This window comes from Anabrus simplex, chromosome 2, assembly GCF_040414725.1.
Source record: "Anabrus simplex isolate iqAnaSimp1 chromosome 2, ASM4041472v1, whole genome shotgun sequence".
NCBI lineage: Eukaryota > Metazoa > Arthropoda > Insecta > Orthoptera > Tettigoniidae > Anabrus > Anabrus simplex.
In genome coordinates, this window is record NC_090266.1 from 309,309,975 (window position 1) to 309,336,842 (window position 26,868).

Consider the following 26,868-nt stretch of genomic DNA (forward strand, 5'->3'; position numbering starts at 1 on the left):
TGTCACGCGGTGTGATGACTTAAAACCAGCTTCTTGTGATATTTGTCTTATAAGTCCATCAGCAATTTATGGAAAAAAGGTCTTATACTTGCTATACCTTGTCATCAGAAATGGATGACCAACCTTTGTGCAAAAATCCACTGTCACATCCAGCCATCTATGAAATGCACTGGCCCATCATATAACCATCCAATGCAGTCATACATTATTGTCGCATACATTATGCAAGCTTCGAAGACTTCCTTGTGTATTTTCATTTTCATCGTGGGTCACTTCTTTTTTCCTGGCCGTATATGTACCCATAAAACGGGCACACCCGAGCTCACTCAGGTTCGGCTCATCTGACTCGGAGAGAGTATGTCTGACGTTCTTGTACCAGATCTAATGACAGCCTCAGCAGTTTGTTTCCGCGTTGCCTTAGAACGCCCTCTTCCTCTCTTCAGCTCTTCGATGGCAAGAGCTTTACGTACTAAATGGTGTTCGTTTCTTCTTCTGACGTGACCGTACCAGCGGAGCACAATTTTAAAGGATATTCGCATGTGTTTCATTGCGCACTTTGTCACGCAGAGTGACACCCGCCGACCATCGCAACATCCGCATATCTTTGACACATTCACTGGTCATGCTTTTTCTGCCTTGCCCAACATTCGGAGCCGTATTTGAGGGCAGGCCCGACAGTGGTTTTGTACACTTTGTCCTTTAATTTGACTGGCATCCGCTTATCACACAGAACACCAGTAAGAGACCTCCATTTCATCCAACCAACGCTGATGCGGTGCTTGACATCTGCATCGATATTACCATCAGTTGTGATGACTAATCCAAGATATTTGAACTTGTCGGTCTTTATCAGTGGTTCTCCAGCAAGGAAGACGGTGTTGTGTGGGCCCGCTTGCCCTGGCTGCGTAAAGTTGAGGAACATGTACTCTGTCTTTTTGCGACTTATTTTTAATCCATTGCCTTTAATATTACTCGCCATCATTGCAAGACTGTCTCAACCTCCTGACATGACTCACCAACCAAAACAATATCGTCTGCATAAAGTATGGTCCACGGGAAGTCTGTCATCAGCTGTTCCGTCAGGTAGTTGATGACAATGTTGAACAGTATCGGGCTCAGTGCCGACCCCTGATGTACAACAACATCAACGCGGAAACTAAATGAAACACCTATAGTGGTTTTCACCATAGTAGATGGGAGTAGGTACATATCTTTGATCATCTTCACATACACCTCAGGAAATTTTTATGTTGTAGTGCTGCCCAGACAATATCTCTAGGAACGCGATCGAAGGCTTACTCCACATCGATGAATACCGTATGGAGGTCTTTACGAGCTCACGGTGTTTCTCAATCAATATCCGCAGAGTCTGAATCGCGTCACTTGTTGACATACCTGATGTGAAACCACACTGGTTCCGGTAGATAAAAATCAAACCCTTGATGCAGTCTACTATAACGCGTTGCCAGACTTTTAGTGTGTGTGAAGTGAGTTTGATGCCTCGGTAATTCTCACGTTCTCAGGCATCACCCTTTTGCTTGTTGATGGGCACAAAGAATCTTTGACGGAACTGTTCTGGCATTGGAAATCCAGCGAGGATTTTGTTGAAAAATTTCGTCAACCACTCATTGCCTTCGTCACCTAGGACTTCCCATAGTTCAGCTGGAATATCTTCATGGCCAACCGTTTTACCGTTCTCATCTTTGGCACAGCTACCAGAATATTAGAAGAGGTGACTTCTGCCACAGGCCCCTCAACTGGACACTGCGAAACTGCTCTGTCTCGTGGAAACTCCTCATTTAGTAACCCATCGAAATACTTTTTCCAGCGGTTCTTAATGGCTTCATCATTAGTCATTAACGTTCCCCGATTATCATGGATATATTTGGTGGCGACAATATCCCTGGATTGTATTTCGTGCTGAGCAATGACCTTGTACATCTGCTGCATACCCTCTAGTGTCTCCAAGTCGTCATAGAGGCCTTGCTGCGCTTCACTTTTGGCTATTGCTACAAATCTCTTGGCCTGCTTTTTGATTATCTTATATTCTTCCTTTAGATCGTGTCCACTGTGGTAGTCTTTCTCTTCCCATCATGCTTTAAACGCAGTCTTTTTCTTCTGCAGTGCCTTCTGGACGTTATATTTCCACCACCAGGTTTCCTTGTCTATTTTCAGTTTGCCATTAGAAACTCCAAGGTGATGCCTCGTTCTGCTGGTAATGTACTTCTGGAATCTCGTCCACATTTGATCTGGGGTGTCGTTGTCGTTCTCCTCCATGTCCTGGGCGATATACTTCGCGATATCATCAAAGAGTGGTTGTGCTGTCTCTTTATATCGCAGCTAGAACCACTTAATATTCGTAGTTGGTTTGACTGTTGTTTAACGGACACCGTAGCAATAGCTCTCCGATTAAAAGCCCATGTTCAGATGTCAGAGGCTTTCTTGGGGTGACCTTTCAGTCAACAAACTGTCTCAGTAGATCACAGTTGCAGAGAATGTAGCCAATTTGCGTACATATGACTCTCTCTTCCACTCGGTCTTGTAACCATTGATGAGGTCTTCACCTTGTATGTGATAAGGAGCTCTTCCTTCTTCTGAAAGTATGTGATAACTACAGCTACATTGTACACTGAGGGAAACTGGGGGACCTATTCACCCTGGTAATTCCTCATTCCGTAACCAAAACCTCCATAACATTAGGAATAATCCTCGCCAGTCCTTCCAACATGACCATTAAGGTCACCCAGCACAATCGTGTTCTCTTCATGTGGCATCCGCTGCACTAGATGATCGTAGTCCTCCCAGAATTTTTGTTTCGTGATTCCATCACAGCCAGCCTGAGGCGCATATGAAGAGATCACATTCAGGTAGACCGTATCACCCATGGCTACACTCATGTTCATAAAAATCAGAACACCTTGAAGGACTGGAAGTTCATATTCACAGGACATGTTCATTAGTATGTTCTGCAGAAACGATTAGCATTTCAGTCACCTAGGTTCAGCATGTGTCCGGTTGCCTAGTAGGCACTGGGTCCTCCATGGGCACTGATAACTTGTTCCATGCGTGATGGCATCGACGCGTATAAGACGCGCATGGGGTCCTGGGGTATAGCCAACCATGCTGCATTCACCTGGTTCCACAGTTCATCTTTGGTGGTTGGCACTGGGTCACACCGCCGTACCCGTCGTTTCACCATATCCCATACATTTTCGTTTGGCGACAAGTCCGATGATCGGGCGGGGCAGGGCAACAGTCTGACATCCTGTGACAACAAGAAGGGACGTATTCGTGCAATATCATGTGGTCACGCATTGTCCTGCTGAAATATGGCGTCTGGGGTGTTGTACAGTAAGGGTATAGCTAGGGGTCACAGGATGTCATTCACGTATGTCAAACTGGTCACAGTGCCCTGGACACGCACCAGTTGTGATTTGTGGTTGTACCCAATAGCACCCCACACCATAAGGCCTTGAGTTGGCGCTGTATGTCTTGTGCGAATGCAGTCAGTGTGATACCTCTCCCCCTGTCTGCGGCTAACCAAACTGCGGCCATCATTTTCAAACAAACAGAACGTGGATTCGTCCGAAAACACTATCTGCTTCAATTCCTGCCCCCAGTGACGTCGTTCCATACACAGTTGCTGTCTAGCATGTTTATTCACATTAGTCAAAGGTAGGCGGAGAAGTGAACGACGCGCCGGTTAACCAGACCGTAATAAACGGCGACGAACAGTCACTCCTGATAGTGTACGATATGTTACACTGTCCCACTGTTGCGTCAGAGTCGAGGAGGACGCATATCCGTCCTGCAATGCCATTCGGATGAGGTATCGATCTTCTTGAGGGGTGGTCTGGGTGGTGCGACCAGACCCATCTCGTCGTGTTCTACGGCCTTCTGTGAAACATTCTGTGCACATCCGTTGCACTGCCGACACACTTCGTCCCACACGAGCAGCAATTTCCCGGATAGATGCATCACGTTCTCTCATGTTAATAATGCGCCCTCTTTCCAACTCACTCATTTGACGGTACGATTATCGCATACGTCTGCGTGGCATCCTGCACGTCTGCTAAATTCACTCTGATCCATTACCTTCGGTTTATAGCGACGAGAGCTTGAGGCACATTTTACCAGCCGGTGGTGGTGCGTTGAGATATCGATGTGGACCTTGAACCTGAGGACCGACATGGTTCAAATGCTAATCATTTCTTTAGAATGTAATAATACACACGTCCTGTGAATATGAACTTTCTATCTCTAGTCTTTCAAGGTGTTCTGGTTTTTAGGAACATGAGTGTAATTTTACTGCCCTTAGACGGTCGCTGATCCGTGTGACTGAAATCAGCCGTCTGATAAGATGATTGGCGAGGGTGATTCCTACACTATTTCTTACATTGCTATCACCGTTGTAGAAGAGCTTATAGCCATGGCCGATGTTTCTGGCTATTCCTCCTCTCCACATATCTCCTGCATTGCTGCTATGTCCAATCGGCGCCTTTCTAGAATGTGTGCTAGTTTGGAGTTTTCCGGTGAGCGTTCCGATTCTCAACTTTGGCGACATATTTCTCGCTTTCTGCATGGGGGCAGGTGTCCTAGCTCCTGCCTCACTTTTGCCTCACTTTCGTCTCACTTTTGCGGGGTCGCAACCTATATTTGGCCTCACTTTTGCGGGAAGGCGACCTATCTCTTGTCTCACTTTTGCGGGGAGGTGACCTATCGATGATCTTTCTACAAATGCTGTCTCACTGTCATGGTCAGCATGGTTTGGCAAAATGTTTTACAACCGGTTACCGCCTGACGCCAAACCAGATTAGTCTCGCTGACTGAGACCTGGATGCTGCCGTTGACTCTACTGTCGAGTTCATCCACCACCAGTCCTAATGCAGATACTGGCAGTCAGCACAGTCCCATGGGCCTCCATTCTGATTCTTTCAAAGAAGCTTCATGGGACATGTTGAGATGGCTTCCAGTGGCAATTCCTCCGCTGAAGGGGCCATCGCCCCACCTAAAGGAGCTCATCCGTCAGAAGCCTTTGTCACCCTTGGAAGTCAGGTTATTTACCGCCGCCCAACACTCGGCGTTGAGTCGCTGGCTGTATGGACTATTCGATTACCATAACGGGATGTCCCGGCCAGACAGCATTTCATCATGGGTTGCTGATATGTATATATCACTCGCACACAAAACCATGATGTCACTATTGAATTCAAAACCTTCAAATAGATGAATGGGAATTGGGGATGCTGAAAACTATCAGAAAGCCTCCAGAAAGATTTAGTGGAGAATCCGAAGTGAAGGTTATTTGGTTGCTGAGGATGGTCATTCCCTAACGATTGGAAGCTCTCCAATTTATTTACCAATAAAGGATGATAGTAAACAGGAAATAACTCTGGTGAGAAGTTTTTCCTTTTCTTATATGTGAGAAAAATTGACTTTATTTGTTCATTTCCTATCAAACAAATATTTATTTAATCAACTGTGAGGTGAATACGTCCATCTATTGACTGGAAAGTCTATGCATAAAAACAACAAATTGAGTAAACTTAAAAATAAAAATGCCAGTCTTTCCTAAGAAACATAGATTGAATGAAAATGAACCGTACTTACTTGTCATCACCGCAGATCATAATTGGCATTCTGTAATTAAAAGCCAAACGAGTCAGCTTGTATTTCTTCTTTGAAACCACTGGTTGGACACATATAGCCCTGTATTTATTAACATTCACATCAAAAACGTGAACTTTTCCATCTAGTGTTACAGCACCAAATACAGTACTTGAATATGGGGCCCATTGCACATCTCCAACTGGGGAGGCCAAATCAAATACAAACAAAGGATCTCTGTAAGAAAAAAACATAAAAAATGATGCATTATGGAATATTTTAAGAGGTAATATGTGTGACATATTGTCTGGAAAGGAAATGGTGTGTGTGAGTGGAGAGGAAACCATACCAAATATCGCCAAGCATGAATTAACAGGGTAGAGGAAACACAAGTGAAGAATGAAAATACTCAGCCTGTTTCCAGTCATTCGACCAGGAAGAATGGAATGAATGAAACCCCCATCCAGTGGCGAGGATAGGAATTGTGCCAGCTTCCGAAGCCTGTCACACTTCCCTGGGGCAATGATGAATGACTGGCAGATGAAATTAAATGATTTCGGAGAGTGCTGCTGGAATGGAATATGACAGGCAAAACCGGAGTACCCGTCTCCGCTTTGTCCAGCACAAACCTCACATGGAGTAACCGAGATTTGTACCATGGAACCCAGCGGTGAGAGGCCAGCGCGGTGCCACCTGAGCCACGGAGGCTCAGAAAACACAAGTGATGTATCAGATTTATCATTTGTTTTTTAGACAACAGTGCCATTTATTAGACTGACACTTAAACTACATTGTGAATATGACAGCAGGGTTGTCAGTACTGAGCACTGTTCTTTTTCTTGACCTGTCTTTGCGTACAAAACATTTTGACTTAACCTGGTACAAAACTGCCTTTCTGACTGTAATGTTGGTAACAGACACGTAACAAAGAGTGTTGCACTCCTAGGAGTCGGTTGACGAACATGGCCAAATATCACTGGGTGGAAGTGCTCCAAAGGGAAAATTTGATTACCATGAAGACTGGTGTGAAGTCATTATATTTTTTATTAATATTTATCATTGCTGTGTAATGCATGTAAACTTTCAAGAATGTTGTTATATTATTCAAAAAGTATTAAATAAAGTAAACCGTCTTTATACAGTACCAGTCAATTAAACCAACTTCACCATAATGAGAAAACAGTTAAATTAACTGTACTGTTAATTTTTAATGTTAGTTGGATTCACTGGTGCCGTGATCTATCAACTCTACTCCCAACTCATGAGTTCTAAGTTTGAATTCTGGCAAATTCAGGTGGGATTTTCAGTGTGACTAACGTGTGGTGACAGAAAGGGCATTCACCTTATAAGTCCCCAACCACATCCCAAACTGAGCCAATATACTCCAATGACCTGTCATAAATGTGATAATTTGGATTTGAAAGAAAAGTATCATTTTACCATTATTACATACATAGTTATACTTTAATTCATTAAAGTTGTTCGTCACTTTATATTATTACTTATCTATTCAGAGCTGTTGATGTGGGTACAGTTTTACAAATAAATAAATTAATAAAAATAAATGATGAATTACTAATATTCTAGAAGTAATAGAAATGTGTACAGTAAAGAGTCTTCTTAATATAACCATTCAAAATAGGGTTATGGTAATGTAAAGTAAGTTAAGTTGTGCACACGTATGAATTTGGGACGACAGTCTTCGAATAAGAGTCTAAAGAATGCTATGCTAATACATATTGAACGTCGTGATGGTAATATATATGAACTGTAGAATTGTATAGGTAAGGAATGCGTCGTACCGAGCGAGTTGGTCATGCGGTTAGGGGCGCGCAGCTTTGAGCTTGAATCTGGGAGATAGTGGGTTCAAATCCCACTGTCAGCAGCCCTGAAGATGGTTTTCTGTAGTTTCCCCTTTTTCACACCAGGCAGCTGTACCTTAATGAAGGCCACGGCCGCTTCCTTTCCCCTCCTAGACTTCTCCTATCCCACCGTCGCCATAAGACCAATCTGTGTCGGTGCGACGTAAATCAAAATTAAAAATGTATGCGTCGCATAGCAATGATTCCTTGGAATATGAGTCGTAACGAAATGAAGGATTTATATTAAAAGATCATTGCGATGGGATGTTATACAGTTGAATGATAATACAGGAAGTAGTCTTTGAGTTCTTTCAAGTAAGTAGAGTCATATGCGATGATAATGTGTTAAGATTGAGAACCATGGGTATATTAGTTCTCTTTCCGCGACTGTTTCATCGCGAGGTGAAATGAAATGGCGTATGGCTTTTAGTGCCGGGAGTGTTCGAGGATATGTTCGGCTCGCCAAGTGCAGGTCTTCTGATTTGACACCTGTAGGCGACCTGCGTGTCGTGATGAGGATGAAATGATGATGAAGACGACACATACACCCAGCCCCCGTGCCAGCGAAATTAAACAATGATGGTTAAAATTCCCGACCCTGCCTGGAATCGAACCCAGGAACCTTGTGACCAAAGGCCAGCACGCTAACCATTTAGCCACAGAGCCGGACATCGCTAGGTAACGGCATTGGTGTAGCAAATTATTTGATGTATGAGAATGTATGGATCTCCAATATTGTGAACCCTAACGATTACCACCCCAGTTTTGTTATTGTCATGTAGTTGAAATGTTATTGGAGACTTCCAAGAGAATAATCACGTAGGATGATAAACGTGTAGGTCATCAGCCATGGTTCATGACAATTGCTGCGTGTAGGGATATTGCGAACGGAGTTACCTAGTATGACTTGTTTCGTAGCGTGCATGATCATCTAAAAATGAGACACTGATTCTATTTTAGCATTGTATTTATGTGAACCTGAATATATGTTTCTAGCAAGGGATGCTGTTCATCCAAGGATGCAGAGGACAATTTTTTGTTGACTTGTGTACTGACACCATTGTATGATATTGTCTGTTTCATAGATTTTCTACATTATTTCAGGTTAGATTGTGTTGTACTTCATATTTTTCTTTACATAGACCAGTAGTGGTTAAGATTGTATTATTATTTAGATTCTTTAAGAAGAACCAGCAATGGAGCTGGTGTTTCGACCATGTCTGTTTATTGTTTTTATTGCAGGTACTCAGAGTTTTACTGGTATATATATCTAGTCATGCTTTGCTCTCATCAATCAATCAATACTGATCTGCATTTAGGGCAGTCGCCCAGGTGGCAGATTCCCTATCTGTTGCTTTCCTAGCCTTTTCCGAAATGATTTCAAAGAAATTGGAAATTTATTGAACATCTCCCTTGGTAAGTTATTCCAATCCCTAACTCCCCTTCCTATAAATGAATATAAATAAATGAATATGTTGCAGATTATTTTTTTAACATTATTTGATTGATATTCAAGAAGTTTGCCGTATGTTTTAAAGAAGAATAATGCATGAGGAACGTATGAATTGCCACGAATGAAATACAATCAAAGAAACAAGCGAAATAATGTGATTTTAAATTTTGTTGTTGATGTTAGGGATCGGACTCCATAAGAGTTAGCTTTGTATTTGGAGGAACTTAAATTCCTTAGATTGATGATGAGACTATTATAACTGTCTACCGGGTGATCGGGAACAGCATGAACCGGGTATAGGAGCATTAGAGGGCTGGTCATGCTGATAAATAATCCGAAAGATATAATTCAATATCTCACACGGTTGGCATTTTATCAGCTGCTGAATTTAGCTAATAAGATCGCTTCGCGGATGAATTCAAATGGTTTGCTCGGCAGTGTTGTTAAATCTGCACGTGTCTTAAGAATGGCTTGAGAACCATGCCGAGAAATCAGCATCAAACACGAACACACCGTGGGTTTCAGCCAGTGTCACCGCCGCGTACTAGTTATGGCGCGATCTTGTCAGCTCAGAGGTCTGTATTCAAGCCCCTCTCCAGGTGAAGTTTTACTCTTCGACTAGTGCTTTCAGGTCGGTCTTAACCGGTCTTAACCCACGTACAGATTTAGCAAGAACGCCTCGGAAATCCTATTTGAATTCCGGGGTGGGGTGAAAATATGAGAAAGGGGTGAATTTTTAAAATGAGGATATCTCAAAAACTTTACATGTTCCAGTCGTAAAAAAATGTATTTGGAATCTCCTTTAAAACAGAAACACTCCTTTCTTTGTTTTCGGAAAATCAATTTAAGGGGGGCGTAAAGGACCAAAAAGAGTAAGTAAATTCTTTTTATCAGGAAATGTATGGCCTATATCTCAAAAACTGAAGAAGTTACAGACGTGAAAAGATACATGTACTTTTTGTTTTCGGAAAGTGCACTTAAAGGGTGGGGGGGGGGAAGAAGTGAAGAAGAAGTTGAATTATTTTTATGAGGATAATTATACCTCAAAAACTGAAGGTATTACAGACGTGAAAATTGGTACCTATTTGGATTATTCTTTCAAAATAAAGAAACATGTATATTTTTGTTTTTGGAATATCCACTTAGGGGCATGAGTTGAAAAAATTATGAAGAAGGAGTTGAATTCATTCTTTTTATGAGGAACTAAAATCTCAGAAACTCGAAGATGTTACAGGCGTGAACATTGGTATTTTGATTCACCTTCAAATATAAAAGAACTGGTATATTTTTTTTAGGAAAATCCACTTAATTGGGTGAAAGGAATTGAAAAGTGGGTACATATTTAGTATGAATATATCTCAAAAACTTAACGTGTTACAGACGTGAAAAATGGTATTTCAATCTACTTTAAAAATAAAACACGTATTTTTTCCGAAAATCCACTTAAGTGGGGTGGGGGAGAAAAGAAGTGAAGTAGAAGTTGAATTATTTTTGTGAGAATACTTATATCTCAAAAACTGAAGATGTTACAGATGTGAAGATTGGTGTTTGGAATCTCCTTTTAAAAATAAAGAAACACGTATTTTTGTTTTAGGAAAATCCACTTAACGGGGGATTGAAACGAAATGAAGAATTAGGTAAATCTTTTCATGAGGATACTTGAGAGGTAAAAAACTGGCATTTGGAATCTCTTTTAAAAGTAAAGAAACACGTATTCCATTTGTTTTCGGAAAATCCACTTAAGGGATTGAAAATGATTGAAAAAGCGGGTAAGTTTTAAAATGAGTATATCTACAGTAGGCCTATGCTACTGACGTGAAAATTGGAATTTGAAATATCCTTTAAAATTATGGGACATAGTTTTTGTTTTGTTTTGATATCGGAAAGGACACGTAATGGGGGTGAAGAAGGGTGAGAAGAGAGTTGAATTCTCTTTATGAAGATACTTTTATCTCAAAAACTGAAGAAGTTACAGACGTAAACGTTGGTATTTGGAATCTCCTTTATAAAGAAATCCTGTTTTTTGACTTGAGAAAAGACTGTTTTTCACACGTACAGTTCTATGTTGCATATACCAGACATAGCTCTGCCAGTAGCCTGATAATCGTATCCCCGAAAGGCAATAGTATAAACGTGGTTTACAAAGAGGTACTGGGGTAAATGAAACTTAATTTATACTTTAGGGATTTTTCAGATTATGTCTTCCTGCAGTACCGATGAACGACTTCTTTTATCAAATTACAAAATCTACGCGAGCAAAGCCACGGGTAACAGCTGGTTAGAGATCAATTCTAAAATATTTTCGAAATAATGAATTCCATTTTGCTGACAATTCAAAGAATTCATTTCATTTCATTTCTACGAAGAAGCTAAAATGAAGTTTGAAAATGTAACTATAAGGAGATGGCACCATTTTTAGGTTGGTCAAATTGTTAAGTACATCTTCATGCTTTGAGACTTGATAGGGATATCATATTTCAGACCATTTATACTAATAAAAGATAACATTCTCTCATTGTTTGTGCCTAAAGAGAAAACATCATGGTTAATGGACAACACAGGGCAGCAGTCATGTTCTGAAAACATCTACCCTATCTTGATAATAGAAAAGTGAATATTTTTTAACCAAAACAGCAAAAGTAACATTGTATAACCAAACAGGACGCCACTCAAAGTTCGACATCACTACATTTGTCCATCTCTGTATGTAATCAGTTACAGAATGAGATTATGTTACTACACAGGGTGAACTGGAACTATTTGGGCAACATTCAGGTGGTGATCCCCTGAAGGAAAGGGAACGAAAAGCGTCTATCTTCATATGTCTTGAAAAGCATAATTCCCACGATAGATGGCATTACTACTATGCCTATCATTCCTCCGTAACAATACTCACAGAACACTCAGTATACAACATTCCAGTTCTATGGTGTCGTTTGTCACCTTTGCAAATGGTGTCCGAAGGGCCCTCTATGGGATGCAGTGCAAACGTCCATACATCGCATCCAGGATTGCGTCAATCGTTCGAATAGTCCAACTGTTATTGAATAGCAATGAAATTTGTATTGACAAGCTGTTCAAGTATCTGCAGTTCATGAAGTGACTCATCCTTCAGAACACTTTTGAGATGTCTCCACTGCCAGAAGCCATGGGGTTCAAGTCCGATGATCGAGCGGCACATGCATCAGGACCACCATTATTTCTCCACTCTTCAATGAGGATGATACTGAGGTATCGGCGGACGTTGCTTGAAGAAGTAGGCTGGCACATCGTCATTCATGAACCACATGACCTGTCATATATCATTGGCACATCCTCGAGCAAATGAGGCAGAGTATTCAACATTTATGTCTCTCTATTAAGGCATTGTGGAAGAGTAAATGGTCCATTTAGGTGATCATCAAGCATCCGCACCCAGGCATTGATGCTAAACCATTGCTGATGGGGCTATTCAACTATTCCCTGAGGATTTGCTATGGCCCACAGATGATGATTGTGTAGATTGATGATGCATCTCTCGCAAAGGTTGCTTCATCAATGTAGAGCATAGAAGACAAAAAGAGCGAATGATGGTGGTCTGTTGCAAAAACCAGACGAAAAACCTTCCCGTTAGAGGAAAAACAACTGGTGATAATCCCCGCAAACACTGCAAGTGATAGAGATAGTAACAGTTGTCTTCTAGGATACTAAGAACTGTCGTTTGGCTTATACCATGCCTTCGGGAAACTTGCTTGGTGCTTGCAGCGGAGTTCTGATGAATATCGTGTAGAACCTGTTCGTTCATGTTTGGTGTATGTCATGCTGTGCTTACCATTCGTATTCGCTGCATCCAGCAAATACTCCCATGTTACACAAAAGTCGAAAATGACTGCTTCGTTTGGGACTGTCTTTCTCGGTAAATTCACGTGGCCCCTCGACCATTTCTGTTTGTCCATAGACGAATACCTTCTTGGTTTGTTTCAGATTTGAATACCAAACCATTATACCTTGACTTCACTGCAAGCACTCCGTTAATCTGTAATTGAATCTAGCGAAAATGTCAGCTAAGGTTAACGTGATGGCAATCACAATTGGAAGTTATACAGTTTTAATGAACAATGGGAGGGTATGAATACTGAGTGGTCAAGAGTCATGGGAAGACACTGAATGTGATGTTAATAAAGAGTTACTCCTCCGCGAACCCGCAAAACGGCAGCAATACGGCGAGGCATCGACTCTACAAGGTATTGGAATCATTCTGGAGGGATCTGGACCCACGCATCTTGCACTGCTGTACATAATGTGTCTTGTGTAGTTGGTGCGGGGTTCATTTAGCGTACACCAGCATCGACAGCATCCCATAAATGATCGACTGGATTAAGATCGGGGGATGTGGAGGGCCAATCCATGGTCATAACTTCACAGGAGTGTTCCTCCAACCATCTGCATGCCACCGCAGAGCGGTGACATTTGCGCATTGTCCTGTTGAAACATGGCATCTCCATCAGGGTACTCTAGGGCCAGAAAGGGATGCAGATGATCTGAAAGAATGTTCACATAACGTGCACCTGTCAGTGCTCCCTGCAGCCGGACAGTGGGGCCCAATTTCGACCATTAGAACGTCACCCAGACCAGAACTGAGCCACCTCACGCCTGGACACAACCTTGTTGACATGTAGGATCCATAGCTTCATGGGGCATACGCCACAGTCTCACGCGTCCATCAGCTTGATGCAACTGGAACTGGGATTCATCAAACCATACCATTCGCCGCCACTGTTCTATGGTCCATTGCCAATGTTCGTGGGCCCATGTACATCGTTAAGCTACGAGGGTTGGGGCAAAAGTCATGGCAACTATTTTTTTCTTGTAGATATGTGAACGGATCACAAACGTATATGTGTTGTGTGGAAGTTCTGCAGGCATAGTGTGTATGGAGAACAACAGATGGCTCTATGATATCTGGAAGAAGCGCAGCGAGGGCTGTGAAATCAGTCAGTTGGTGAGTGTCGTGCGAGATGGAAGTAACCCATGTTGAGCAGCGCGTTTACATCAAAGTACCCGTTCTCCGAGGGAGAAACGCGATGGAATGTCACAGTGAATTAGTGGAAGCCCTTGGGAATAATGCCCTACCATACCGTACAGTAGCACGGTGGGTAGGTAAGTTTCAGCAAGGACGTGTGTCAACCAGTGATGAGCAACGTTCGGGACGACCTGTCAGTGTGCAGACCGACGTGGCACGTGCCGTCATCGAGCAGCTCCTGGATGAAGACAGACGATGGACGCTACTGGAGTTAGAGAGGGCAAGTGGCATCGAGAAACGCACCGTCCACAGCATAATGCATATGCATTGCTTATCTTTTCCAGTTTGTATCTTACTTTTTCATTATGACTTGTCTCTTTCTCATTATCTATACGCTCCGAATTTTATTCTATTTTACTTTTTGAACTCTGCTTTCTTTCTTCATTATATGTTGTCCAAATCTGTAATTTTTAGCTTATCTTTGATTTTATAATGGAACAGTACATTTCTTTTATATATGTAATTATCTGTAGATTAATTATGTGGTTAAGTGTAAGAGAGGGCCACGAGCCCTAACTTCGCCACTGCTAAAGTCAATAAATAGATAATGAGCTGCAACTGCGCAAAATCGCATCGCGGTGGGTAGCGCATGCACTGACGGAAGTTCAAAGGTGGGTGCGCTATGCAATATGCTCCGACCACCTTGCACGCTGGCAACAGGACGGCGATCAATTCTTGTCACGAATAATCGCCATCGATGAATTTTGGGCCAGGGCATACGAACCAGAACTGAAACGTCAGTCCACGTCAGTCCAGCAACATGCTGGATCACCAAGGAGGCAGAAGGTCCGTCAGAATCCTTCCCCAGTCAAATTGATGGTGATCGTCGCATATGACGTCAGGGGTGTCATTCTTTGCAACTTTGTTCCACATGGCAGAACAGTGACCGCACAGTACTACAGGGACTTTCTGGTGCGACAGGTTCGACGTGGCGTTCGGGAGAAACGTCCGGATCTTGTGGACAGTGCAATAATCCTGCACGACAACGCAAAACCACATAAAGCAGAGTGTGTAGAGCAGCTACTGCGACGTTGGGGATGGGAAGAATTGGAGCACCCACCGTACTCCCCCGACAATTCGCCCTGTGAATTTGATCTCATTCAAAAGATTAAGGAACCACTACGTGGTAGGCGGTTTGGAAGACGAGAGGACTTGCTAATGCTGTGCGCCAACAGGTGACCTGATTCACATATAGTGGGGCAAATGCTGAGGCAGATGGTATTCAGCGCCTCCCACATCGTTGGCCGCGTGTGGTGTCAGTAGCAAGGGACTACTTTGAAGGTCTATAGGCCCAGGTTTGTCATGTCAACTTTATGTGTACTGTGTTGTCATTCTTTTCCCCCGGGAAGGCCATATTGCCCTGTATACTACCGTAATAAATTAGTGTGTTACGATATTTCAGTGCTATTCATTGTCCACACATGTAGTTAACACCTTGTCCTTTCGTCTGTGTATGTCGCATTTTCCAACCGGACTGGTATCTTCAAGAAAAAAAAAAGTAATTGCCATCACTTTTGCCCCAACACTCGTATGTGTCGAGGAGTCAACAAAAGGACACGAGCTGGTCGTCGGTAGGTGAAGCCTGTGCGGTGCAGTTGCCTCCTTAGAGTCCTAGTGGAAATGGGTTCGTGACTCCCAACATTCAACTGGGTGGTGATGTGACTCACAGTAGCCCGTCGAGCGCCCAGTATGGTTCTACAGAGGTGACGTGATGTCCGTCCGTTAAATACTTACGGTCTTCACTTGCGGCGGTTTACGCTGGTAGTAACATTCTCTCTGCAATATTGAAGATCCACCCTGGACACTGTTGACCTCGGAAACCCGAATTCGCCTGTAATCTTTGCAATGCTATGACCCATGCACCGTGTGCCGATGATTATCTCACATTCAAAGTCGGTTAACTTGCGACATGTTGCTATCTTCACGACACTGGTCTGTGACAGACTGCTCAGCTTCGTCGCAGCTAGCTGCAATGCTCAAGGATCATACACGGCACATTTTCTAATGGGACACCCCTTCCCGTGACTTTTGGCCACTCACTGTATAGGTACTTTAAGGCACAACAGGTTCCAAGAATGACATTCCAGGTATAATTCATTAACAAGGGGAGTGTGTATGCAAGGATCTACAGAAGCCAGAAGTATTCAGTCAACATTATGTAAAGATTTTTTGGTTACAGGGAAGATGTCCAGATAGAAGAGGTGACTTATACTAACCAAGTATTAAAATTTACCTATGATAACAAAGACATTTACAATAAGATACAAAAGTTGAAAACTAGAAAACCAGCTGGAATGAATAATATTTATGGGGATATGTTTTTGCTGGCAAGACCTATTGTTTACAGTGCACTGTGTCTTCCGGTGTAGGCTAGAACAATTTTAATACTTTCACTGATCTGTCTCGGTCTCATCCTTAATTTTGACAAAATGAAAGTGACTGAGGTATGAGCGATGCTAGTAATTCCATTCCTTATGTAGCCAGTCCCTGTTATGAATGTTGTGAAAATTTTGTTCATAGGGTGGTTGATGCGGACATTTCAGTGGGCTTGGCAGGCTGATATGTTATAGCAACTTTTGTCTCAGCGAGGAAAGCAACGGGAAACTACCTCACTCCTCATTTCCCTAGTACGCCTCTTCAGTGAAGCGGGCCGATGACCTCGATATTAGGCCCCTTTAAACAACAAGCAAGCTTCAGTGAAGCCCGGGCCACCTATGACGGCTGATGGCAGAGCTGTTGAGGCCGAAACCAGCCTTTGGAGTGAACACTCTACATACAACATACATACTAAAGAAAATGGGTTGGGATATAGTACCATATCTGAAGTACTTATTTGATTACTGTTTGCATGAAAGAAACGGTGAAAAACATAAAGCTGAAAAATTTCCTGACTTTTAACCCAGTTTATCATCATACCATTGCCTGCTGTCCATCTCACAACATTATCGAGGTCATTTTGCAGTTGCTCACAATATTTTAACTTATTTATTACTCTGTACAGAATAAAATCATCCCCTAAAATACTTATCTCTTATTCCACTTTTTTACGAATATCATTTTCTAAAAGGAAGGGAAAATAATGCTAAGAGCTGAGCGAATGGCTGCAGCATGTAATAATCTTTTTTGATTAACTCCGTTGATGGATTTAAGACATATAATTATACAGGGTGAATCTGAAATAATCTTCTGGTGAAGGACATAGAGATACAATTGTTTTTTACCAGTGTGAAGATATATTCTATTGCCAAGAAAATGAGTTCACGGTTTGTCACATCCATTCCCTTAGAGAGTACTTCAAATTGCAGAGATGTGTTCTATGAATGGATACAAACACAAAATTCTGTATCATACATGAACAGTAAACATACTTGGTTTGTGATATAATTTTTTAAAACTCTATCAAGGGCTTGTAAACTGGGAAACAATCGAGAGGATCATACTGTAGCAGCACATGATGTGACTGGTTCTTAACTGTCTGGTTCGGGAGAGGAGGATGAAGGGAGGGGAAATGAGTCAGTATTTATGAAGTTATCAGCTGCTGTATACAAACCAGTGTAACCATAGCCTGTGGTGGTAAGGCATACAGTGGCTCAAAAAGTATTGGTCTGTCGAAATATGCTACATGTGAGGACGAGGAATCGAAGGAAATGATGATCAAAATTTACATTTACTGGAATTATTCATTATTTATCATCTTGTGTAACATGTACATTGTAAGAAAAACATAATTCTTCAATATCCATATATCTAAAACACCATAACTTAAAACAATCATTTTCACTTGCCACCAAAAGGGTATTGTGTGGGGTTGCAGGGAACCACCTCCCTGTTTCACAGTGGCTGTCAGGCTCTTCTCTTCAAGTTCAGAATGCGTCTTCCTCCACACAGTCACTCGTCTGTCTGACCTGAAGAGTTACCCTTATCGGTAAAAAAAGACTGTCTTCCAATCCTCATAGCTGTCATTTCTGTGCTCTTTAGCGTACGCAAGTCTCTTCTTTCTATTAGCCCTACTGATGTACGGCTTTCTACGGGCTGTTCTGCCCCCACATCCTCTTTCGTATAGCACATTCCGGATGGTTTCAGATGACACTTGCACTCCTACATCTTGGTTTAACGCAGCTGCTATCTTCGGCGCACTTAGCTGAGGATTTTGGGCCGTTTTACGCATAATTTGCCGTTTGACTTGTACTGATAACGTTGAGGGGCGGCCACTTCTTTGTCCATTTTCTATTGTCTTTGTTCTTTTGTACCTGTACACAATATTTTTAACATATGTAACAGCTCTTCCAATTATTTCATTTATGTCCTGGAAAGATGTACCTTTTTGAAATAGTCGCACTACAATCATCCTATATTCCACGGTTGTTTCTTTCATTTTCCTTCTCATTGCTAGCTGAACACGGAAACAGTGCTGAATATTACCTTCCAACGTGTCAGAACAGACACAATGAGCCCGAGTTGCGGCAGACAGCACGATGCCACAATGATATTGTTTACTAGAACAAGACTTGTTTGGCGTGTAATGACGCACGCCGTTTTATTACTGTTCCGTTTGCAAAAAGTGTGAATCTCCTTGGCTCCATATTCAACCTACTAATGTACTTGACTGTCCTACATATCTACATACGTGCAATTTCACTGTATGCACCATTGTATGTACTATACTGTTCCGTTCGTACCACGGCTATGTGCAGACCAATACTTGTTTGAGCCGCTGTATGTATAGCTCCTTGCCTTGAAGGATTTTGCCTGTGAAGCAAATAGTGTATGTTGCGGTAACAGTGGAATAGAAACATGGAGATAGTATGATGCGATGGGAGTAGCGAAACTTATGAAAGACACAACGGAGCCAGGACAGGGATTTACCTCATACCCTTGTTTTATATCAGTTGTAGGTCGCATTCCCTACCACTGCCTACTCCGCTCCACTACCGGTCACCTGCTCGTAGCCGCGACAATAAATGTCACACACACAGCCATTCTCACCGCCTGTCTGAAGTTTTGTAATACATGCACAACCACATATTTCTTGTAAATGAGGTACTTCCCAGACATACCGCTTGCACAGTCTGTCTTCTATTCATTCAGGTATTCCTGATATTCGTTAAGAGTATTTCTGATACTACCTGTATCAGATACTCTCAAGCTGTGAAGAATGCTCATCTGTAGGGAAGGTTGCATGAAATAATTAAAATATTTAATCGATAAAGCAGAATGCATGAAATATTGACTTCCAGTCACACAAAAGAGAAGCCACATTTTTCTGTACGGTACTATAACTTTCTGAAATTAATAAAATAATGTTTGAAATGGGGAAATGAATACATTTTCTTAAAAACTGGACACAAATTTTGGTTGAACTCTCTTTAGAGTACCTAGAGAAGATTGTATGATTTATATCCAACTGATTTTCAGGTGTAATCACTTTATTAGATACCTCGCCACCACTACCGGTCATGTTCTATTCATTTCCCAGCACTGTGGATGGCGATGTCGGAAATGTATTTTCAACAGGCCAGACGCACAGCGATCCATTGGACTGGCATCAGAGATCTTCACAGGAATGCCTTGAAACCGAATTACATAAATTCCTAATTTCCTGATAAATCTCAGAGATGTTCTGGCAGTATGACTTGAGGCCTTGTCCATATGGATCCGCACCTGGTTTGAGTCGACTCCATATTATAATAAACTGTGGGATGACTGTCCGATAGATAGGTGTCCTAAACGGCATGAAGTTTCTTGCATTCACTTTCATATTTCTTTCAATCATAAATATTATCAACTTACTACGTTGGGGCAGTGGATTTTGTTAATACATCAATCGACGATTTCCCCAAAGCCCTATGGGTGACACTTACTTTGGAGCCCCCTTCCTGGTGCTTTTCATGGGTGAATGTTTCGCCAAGGGCTCACGTTGTGTGTATTGGCCCACAACAGCTTTTGCAGTAATCACCTTGAGTGTTACCTCATTCTCTTGACACAGTTTCACTTTTCGTATGTGTGAAGAATGAGCATGAAAAATGGGACATAACATACCCTTCCCCATAACGGTCGATTTTGGCACCATTTATCACACCCATGAATAATACACACACCTTCAAGGTCAGACACAATACTTCTCACGACAGCAGACCCTTAGTTCCACTCACCAAATGACAGTAGTGTTACACAATCAGTTGGATGTAAATCGAACAACCTTCTGTAGTTCAAGTTTTATTTTTACATCTTTATCACATCAAATACAAATGGAGTTACCTTCTACTGTCATCCCACACTTTCACTCTCCAGTCTGCACTGCACGACACAAAGATTTCTGGATAAAATTTGTTGTAATCTATTTTATGAACAGGCATCTGATGGGCATCATAAGTTTTCAAAAACATAGAAGAATAAGCTGTGCTACATTTGTAGATAGTTCCTTCTTCAGTGCCTACTAGGAAGATCAGTGGCTGAGTAGGATGGAAAGCGAATGCTGTTCCACATCCTGTAAGAAAATATTTAGACAGTAATCTGTAACTGAGTAAAGAAGTGTAAGTATGTTGTAGCCTAATGAGTCTTGTCGATGGCCCGGTCATGATAAATTAATAAATGCTACGTTATGTGAAGACCATACATCAAACCATACAGTAGTAATTGCACAAAGGCATATTTTTACTAGAAATGACATTAAAGTTTGCTTTCCAGCCTAATAATACATAGCTAGATATAAGTGTTCAGATTATTTTCTAGAATTAGTCATGATTAAGATTACTCGTTGTTAATGAAAGTATTATTTACCTCTACAAATTATACGTAATACATTTTGATCAAAACCGGTGGCATGGTTAGCTCAGAACACAAGCGTACACATCAATAAACCATTCTAGACATGAAATTATACAAGTACAAATAAACTTTTTACTTAGGCCTATCTTGCCAAAAACCCTTAATTTTGTATTGACTGTAGTAACTGAACTGTTTCATTTAGGGAAAAAATCGGTAAATTTATTTTGCACTGAACATTCTAAAATGGTCTCCTCTTGTGTTCAATGATATGACTTGCACGTACTGCCACATTATCAGGAGCATTGTTCTGTGTAATAAAAAAACACAATAATTTACTAGAAACACAGTACAGCTTCGGCAAGAGAGAAGTTTTTCTTTCACCAGCACTAGTATTACAGTCTTCTTTACCATTTTCACTCACATGGTAATCATTCCTTTCTTGCATCACACAGTGAATTATGTCCTTTTTTCATAATCTTGCTTTCCATGATCACTCCACTGCCGATGTCAATAAAATCATTCGCAGTTACATTTGTAGAGGTGGGAGTTTTTTCACATATTCTTTTCCAAAGTTCTGGGTCTAGTTCTTCTACCACAGTAGCAGGTTCGTTGTTTCTTTCATCCTTGATCACAGATGAAATCCTCGACTTCTGCCAACAATTCATTATCACTGTCGAAGGCAAGCTTCTCCATGCTGTCGTGAAATTTTCCATGACTTCTAGAATGGTATTATTTGTACTCCCTCCAACAGCGAGTCTTGTGAGAATTTGCTGAATTAGATGTGCTATTCACGTTGAAAAGATTGCATAAATGAATGTTTTTTATACATTGCATCAGCTTTTTCTCCCATAGTTTTTACTAAAACTACAACGACGTGAATGATAATGCGAACGTCTTTTTATTTTAGATACCGGTACTCGAATCGAGAACCACATTTATGTCATTTCGAGTCGGCATGCCATCACAAAGAAGGCAGATTCAAGTGGTGGAGCATTCCAGTATTCTATCTGGTGAAAGCAGAAAATATACTTTACAACGTACCGAACAAAGTGGAACAAGATCGGCGACAGAGTCGTATGTTAAAAGTTACGGTACATCTCCGAAAACACGAAGAACTGGAAAATATTATGCAGAAGAGCGGTGTAGGAATTCCATCGCTGTGTTATATGAGATAGGTCATACTTTTGTTTGTTATATTGCTACTAGCCTTCAGAAGAAATTTCTACACTGCCATGTTATTATTGTAGTGAACAGCTGAGTAATTCAGTAAATAGTCAATGTAATAAATGGGGGCTTTATTCTCATCTTCATTCTGATGCAAGGAAAAAATTTGTGTTATTGCACAGTATAAACAATCTCATAAGAACAGAATACAGCTGATGAGTTTAGCTATACGAGTTGTTTGTTCTTCTTTTCTAGGTGAAAACGGGTGATCAAGAAAAAGTGGTCTGTTCAAAATTCTTTCAGAAATTGTTTGGGATAAGCCAAAGAAGGATTAATAATATATCCAAAGCTGTTAAGGATGGTGAATATGTTAGACAGAAGAGAGGAGGAAATAGAAACAGTGCTCTGTTTGCTTCAAAGAAAGAAAAGGTGGCATGTGATTATTTCTCAGTTGAGAGGAAGGGAATCGTATTACAGCAGAAAAAAAGTCAAAGGCAGAATTAAACATGAAGAGACTCCACAAAATATTTAATTCGAGTGTTCCCACGGGCTTGAAAGTGAAGGAGTGTTTTTTTTTTTCAGAACATTTTCTGTAAACAGTTTAACATTGGGTTTCGGATACCATACACAGATGCTTGTAGTTACTGCCCTCGAATGCTCTTTCAGATTAAATCTGAAAAAAGGTTCACTAGCTGTTTTGGGAGCACACAAAATTTGCTCAAAGGCCCTTCACAAACTTATGAGGTAATGCCCTGCTGACAATGTCCTTCTGCTTTGATTTGCAACAGGTGCAACCGCTGTCTAAATTATCGATTGGCAAAGCGTACTATTCACGCCAAATATCATTTTACGCACTGTGTTTTACAAATGTCAGTATTCAGAATCCAACATTTTAAGCGTGGAATGAGACTGAGGCTGGAAGGGGGGCGAATGAGGCGTCATCAGGTGTTACTTCATTTCTAGATGAGGAAAATTTCGATACCTCGATCACCTGTATCAGATTGTTCGCAGGCGGATGTGGAGGCCAAAACATAAACATGCTTGTTATCCATGCTCTAGATTGCTGACTTCAAAACAAAATCACCCACTAACATTTCCATGATTGTTGTCATCTTTTCTGTGAGAGGACATAACCGCGGACAGAGTTTTTGTTGTTCTAGAACAGTCTCTTCGTAAGTGCTGTGACATTGTTACCCCCGAGGATTAGCGAGAGATCTATCTTTCATTGGGGACTGTAAATTATCTAAGCAAGCATGGATTGTGAGGGACTACAAGATGCTTGCCAAGCAGTTGAAGAAATTGTACAGGATTAAAGGAATGAAGAGAGTGGTTCTGAAGAAAAGTAGTCCATCCCATGTTACAGTAACGATGGAGCGGACATACAGATTTGATGACCGCTCAAAGTGATTCGTAACCCTTCTGAAATGAGCCTCCCGTAATGGATAAAAAAATTGGAAGTTGACAACCTGCTGAAAATACGTTTTGGAGGCAACTGGAAAGGGTTTGATAGTTTGCAGTTTTGTTTCAGCACTAAGCATTGGTTCAATTTCAGATACTGGTAGGCCGACTAATGTTGACCATGGCTGTGACTGTTTGCACGATGAAGAATGATTACTTGCAAGACTGTAAAACATCCATGTACCGTCAAAAACGTGTCATTAATAACTTTACTTACTGTACATGATGCGCTGTACCTAACATAAAATACTCTAGAATCAAATGAACGTTTCAAATCGTATTGCGTGAAACAATGGTTGTATCAAAACGTATTTTGTTCTGTGAATTGGCTCAAAACATGTTAAGTAAAATTTCATCATTAACATGGCGCCTTTAAAATTTGGGAAATTACTTCAATCATGACCGATTCTGGAACATAACTTAAGTACCTAGATCTTACGACTTAGAATTTTGGCGTATATTATTCGGTTAGGAAGTGATTTTTGTTTACATTCTTGTAAAATTATGATCTCACTTGATACTATTTGAAACGTTGCTCCTCATATTTTAATGCATGGTGATAAGGACATACACAGCCAGGGGCAGGAGTGGGATCGCACTTGCCCCTCGCCCCCTCACTAGCAACAAGATCTATAAATGTAAAGATTAATAGAATAGAAATGAAACAAGTTTGACTTGCAGAAGTGCAGAACTATCTGGGCATGACATTTTAGAACGTCCTCATCGTTTTTCATGGTAGAGATGGACAACCTTTATGTTTGCCTTGGAGCTGCTGGTTGATTTTGGAATTCTCTCATATACTTTACTTATCTAGTCGGTCCTCTTCTACCTTGCAGTGTCGAGGTTTTCCAGAGGGTCCTCCAGCGCGTTCTGTCTAGGGCCAGCTCCTTCACTCTTCTCTACTCTTCTCCACTCTCCACACTTGCCTTCACATCTTCTTCCCATGCTCTTCTGGGTTTCCCGCGCGGCCTTCCTCCTTGCATTCTGGCATCCAAATCTTGTTTAGCCATCCTGGTGTCATCCATTCTTTGAATATGCCCAAACCATCGTAACTGGCTCTGTTCAGTTTTCTGGAGCACAGGTGATACGTCAAGACTAGTTCTGATGGTCTGGTTTCTAATTCTGTCCATTATCGTTTTCCCCTCTATTCTGCGGAAAAATCGCATTTCTGATGCCTGAATTCTACTCCGATGTTTGCTGGTCGATGTCCAGATTTCACAGCCATAGAGATAGATAGAGCGAGATATATCACTTTGTATACATGAAGTTTCGTGGATTTAGTCACAGTTGGATTGTTAAGGAAATGTCTCTTCAGTGCATTGAAGAGTCGCCCTGAGGCTTGGGATCGAGCTGTAATTTCGCCATTCATTCTACCATCTTTCTGCACTGTAGCTCCAAGATATTTAAAATCTGTGGTCTGCTCCAATACCGTACCCTCATTCAGTGCGCTCTGGTGTGGGTTAGGCTGCCGTGACATCATCATGGTCTGAGTCTTTCTAGCATTGATTTTCATGCCCCTCTTTTCCAGCACTCATTCCCAGATTAACAAGTTCCTTTGATGGTTTCTTTCCGAGTCTACAAGTAGTAGTATGTCATCAGCGAAGGCACAATGGGTGATATACACTGGCCTCAGAAATTTACAATATAGCCAAGCTTGAACTTCTGCACCTGCCCATTGCATGATTTGATGACGTCATCCATTAGGATGATGAAGAGAAGTGGGCTAAGGATGCATTCTTGTTTAAGTCCCACTGAAGTCTCAAACTCCGAAGACTCTACAATGCAGGTGTGAACATAATTCCGACATTTTCTGTACAGACTTTGAGTTACTGTAATTAGTTATTCGTTGACACTTCTTTGCTTCAGTGTTCTACAAAATTCATCTCTCAGAATGGTGTCAAGGGCATTCTCTAGGTCAATGAAGGCCAGTTGTGCCTCTTTTCCGTACCTCATCAGTTCTTCACTGATTCGTCTGATGGGAAATATTAGGTCTTGAGTGCTTCTTCCTGGTCGGAACCCACACCGTTTCTCGTCCAACTGTGGTTCTATAACTTGTCTTCCAAAATCCTTGCATATATTTTCCCCGGCACACTCAGGAGCGATATCCCGCGATGTATTTTGCAATCTCTGTTATCTCCTTTCTTGAATATTGGCAGAATGACGCTGTACTCCCACTCGGCTGGTAACTTCTTTGTTTTCCACGCAAGATTGATAATACGGTGGAACATGTCTTCGCCACTTTTGCCCATAAATTTGAGCATCTCTTGTGCTATCTGATCATGAACTGTAGCTTTGCCTAGTTTCATTTTCATCAATGCACGCTTCAGTTCCCCAAACTTCCTCTTGGTGCTGCTGTTCTTCTCCAACCTGATCATTATCCCTAGTTTCCTTATTTCCTCCTAGCAGTTCTCTAAAGTATTCCTTCCACCGTTCCAGGATGTCATTTTCACTTCGGAGGAGGTTATCCATTTTGTCCTTTATGAACTTAAGGGGACACTGCTTTTCTTTTCGCAGAGATTTCAGCACCCAATAAAAAGCTTTTGGTTGTTTTGGAGGTTTCCTTCCATTGTTTCTCCGAAATTTTACCACGAATGTTGTTTTGGGTTTAGGAAAGGTTATTCCACTAAAGCTCAACATGTAGGATTCCAGCAAGATATAGCAGATATCCTGGATCCAGGAGGTCAAATTGACTGTGTCGCGATTGACCAGTCTAAGGCAATTGATAAGGGAGATTATGGGAGACTACTGGCAAAAATGAGTGCAATTGGACTTGAAAAAGGAGTGACTGAATGGGTGGCTATGTTTCTAGAAAGTAGAACTCAGAGAATTAGAGTAGGCGAAGCTTTATCTGTCCCTGTAATAATTAAGAGGGGAGTTCCTCAAGGCAGTATTATTGGACCTTATGTTTTCTTATATCTAGCAATGATATGTGTAAAGAAGTGGAATCAGAGATAAGACTTTTAGCAGTTGATGCGATTCTGTACAGAGAAATAAATAAGTTACAGGATTGTGAGCAACTGCAAAATGACCTCGATAATGCTGTGAGATGGACAGTAGGCAATGGTATGATGATAAACGGGGTTAAAAGTCAGGAAATTTGGAAATTTATTGAACATCTCCCTTGGTAAGTTATTCCAATCCCTAACTCCCCTTCCTATAAACGAATATTTGTCCCGCTTTGTCCTCTTGAATTCCAATTTTATCTCCATATTGTGATCTTTTATATTTTTAAAGATATCACTCAAACTTATTCGTCTATTATTCGTTTTCACAAATAGGAAACGTCCTCACAGTTGTAATTACTGCGTTGATGGGTTGAAATATCCTTTTGGAGATCATTGTAACTACCTAGGTGTTGATATGAAGAAATATCTTCATTGGGGTAATGACATAAATATGATTATAAATAAAGGGTACAGATCTCTCCACATTTCATGGTTACGAGGGTATTTAAGTGTTGCAGTAAGGAAGTGAAGGAGATGGCATATAAGCCT

General features: G+C 41.3%; 1 protein-coding gene across 1 annotated transcript in view; it reads right to left on the reverse strand.

Moving 5' to 3' along the window:
* LOC136863521 (dynein intermediate chain 2, ciliary-like) overlaps window positions 1-26,868 on the reverse strand; it is a 234,239-nt gene that overhangs the window by 27,623 nt on the left and 179,748 nt on the right. Inside the window, exons 9-10 of the mRNA XM_068225982.1 lie at window positions 20,243-20,471; window positions 5,611-5,844 (exon numbers count right to left, since the gene is read on the reverse strand). Coding sequence (XP_068082083.1) covers window positions 5,611-5,844; window positions 20,243-20,471 — 463 coding nt within the window. The remainder of the gene's footprint in view (window positions 1-5,610; window positions 5,845-20,242; window positions 20,472-26,868) is intronic.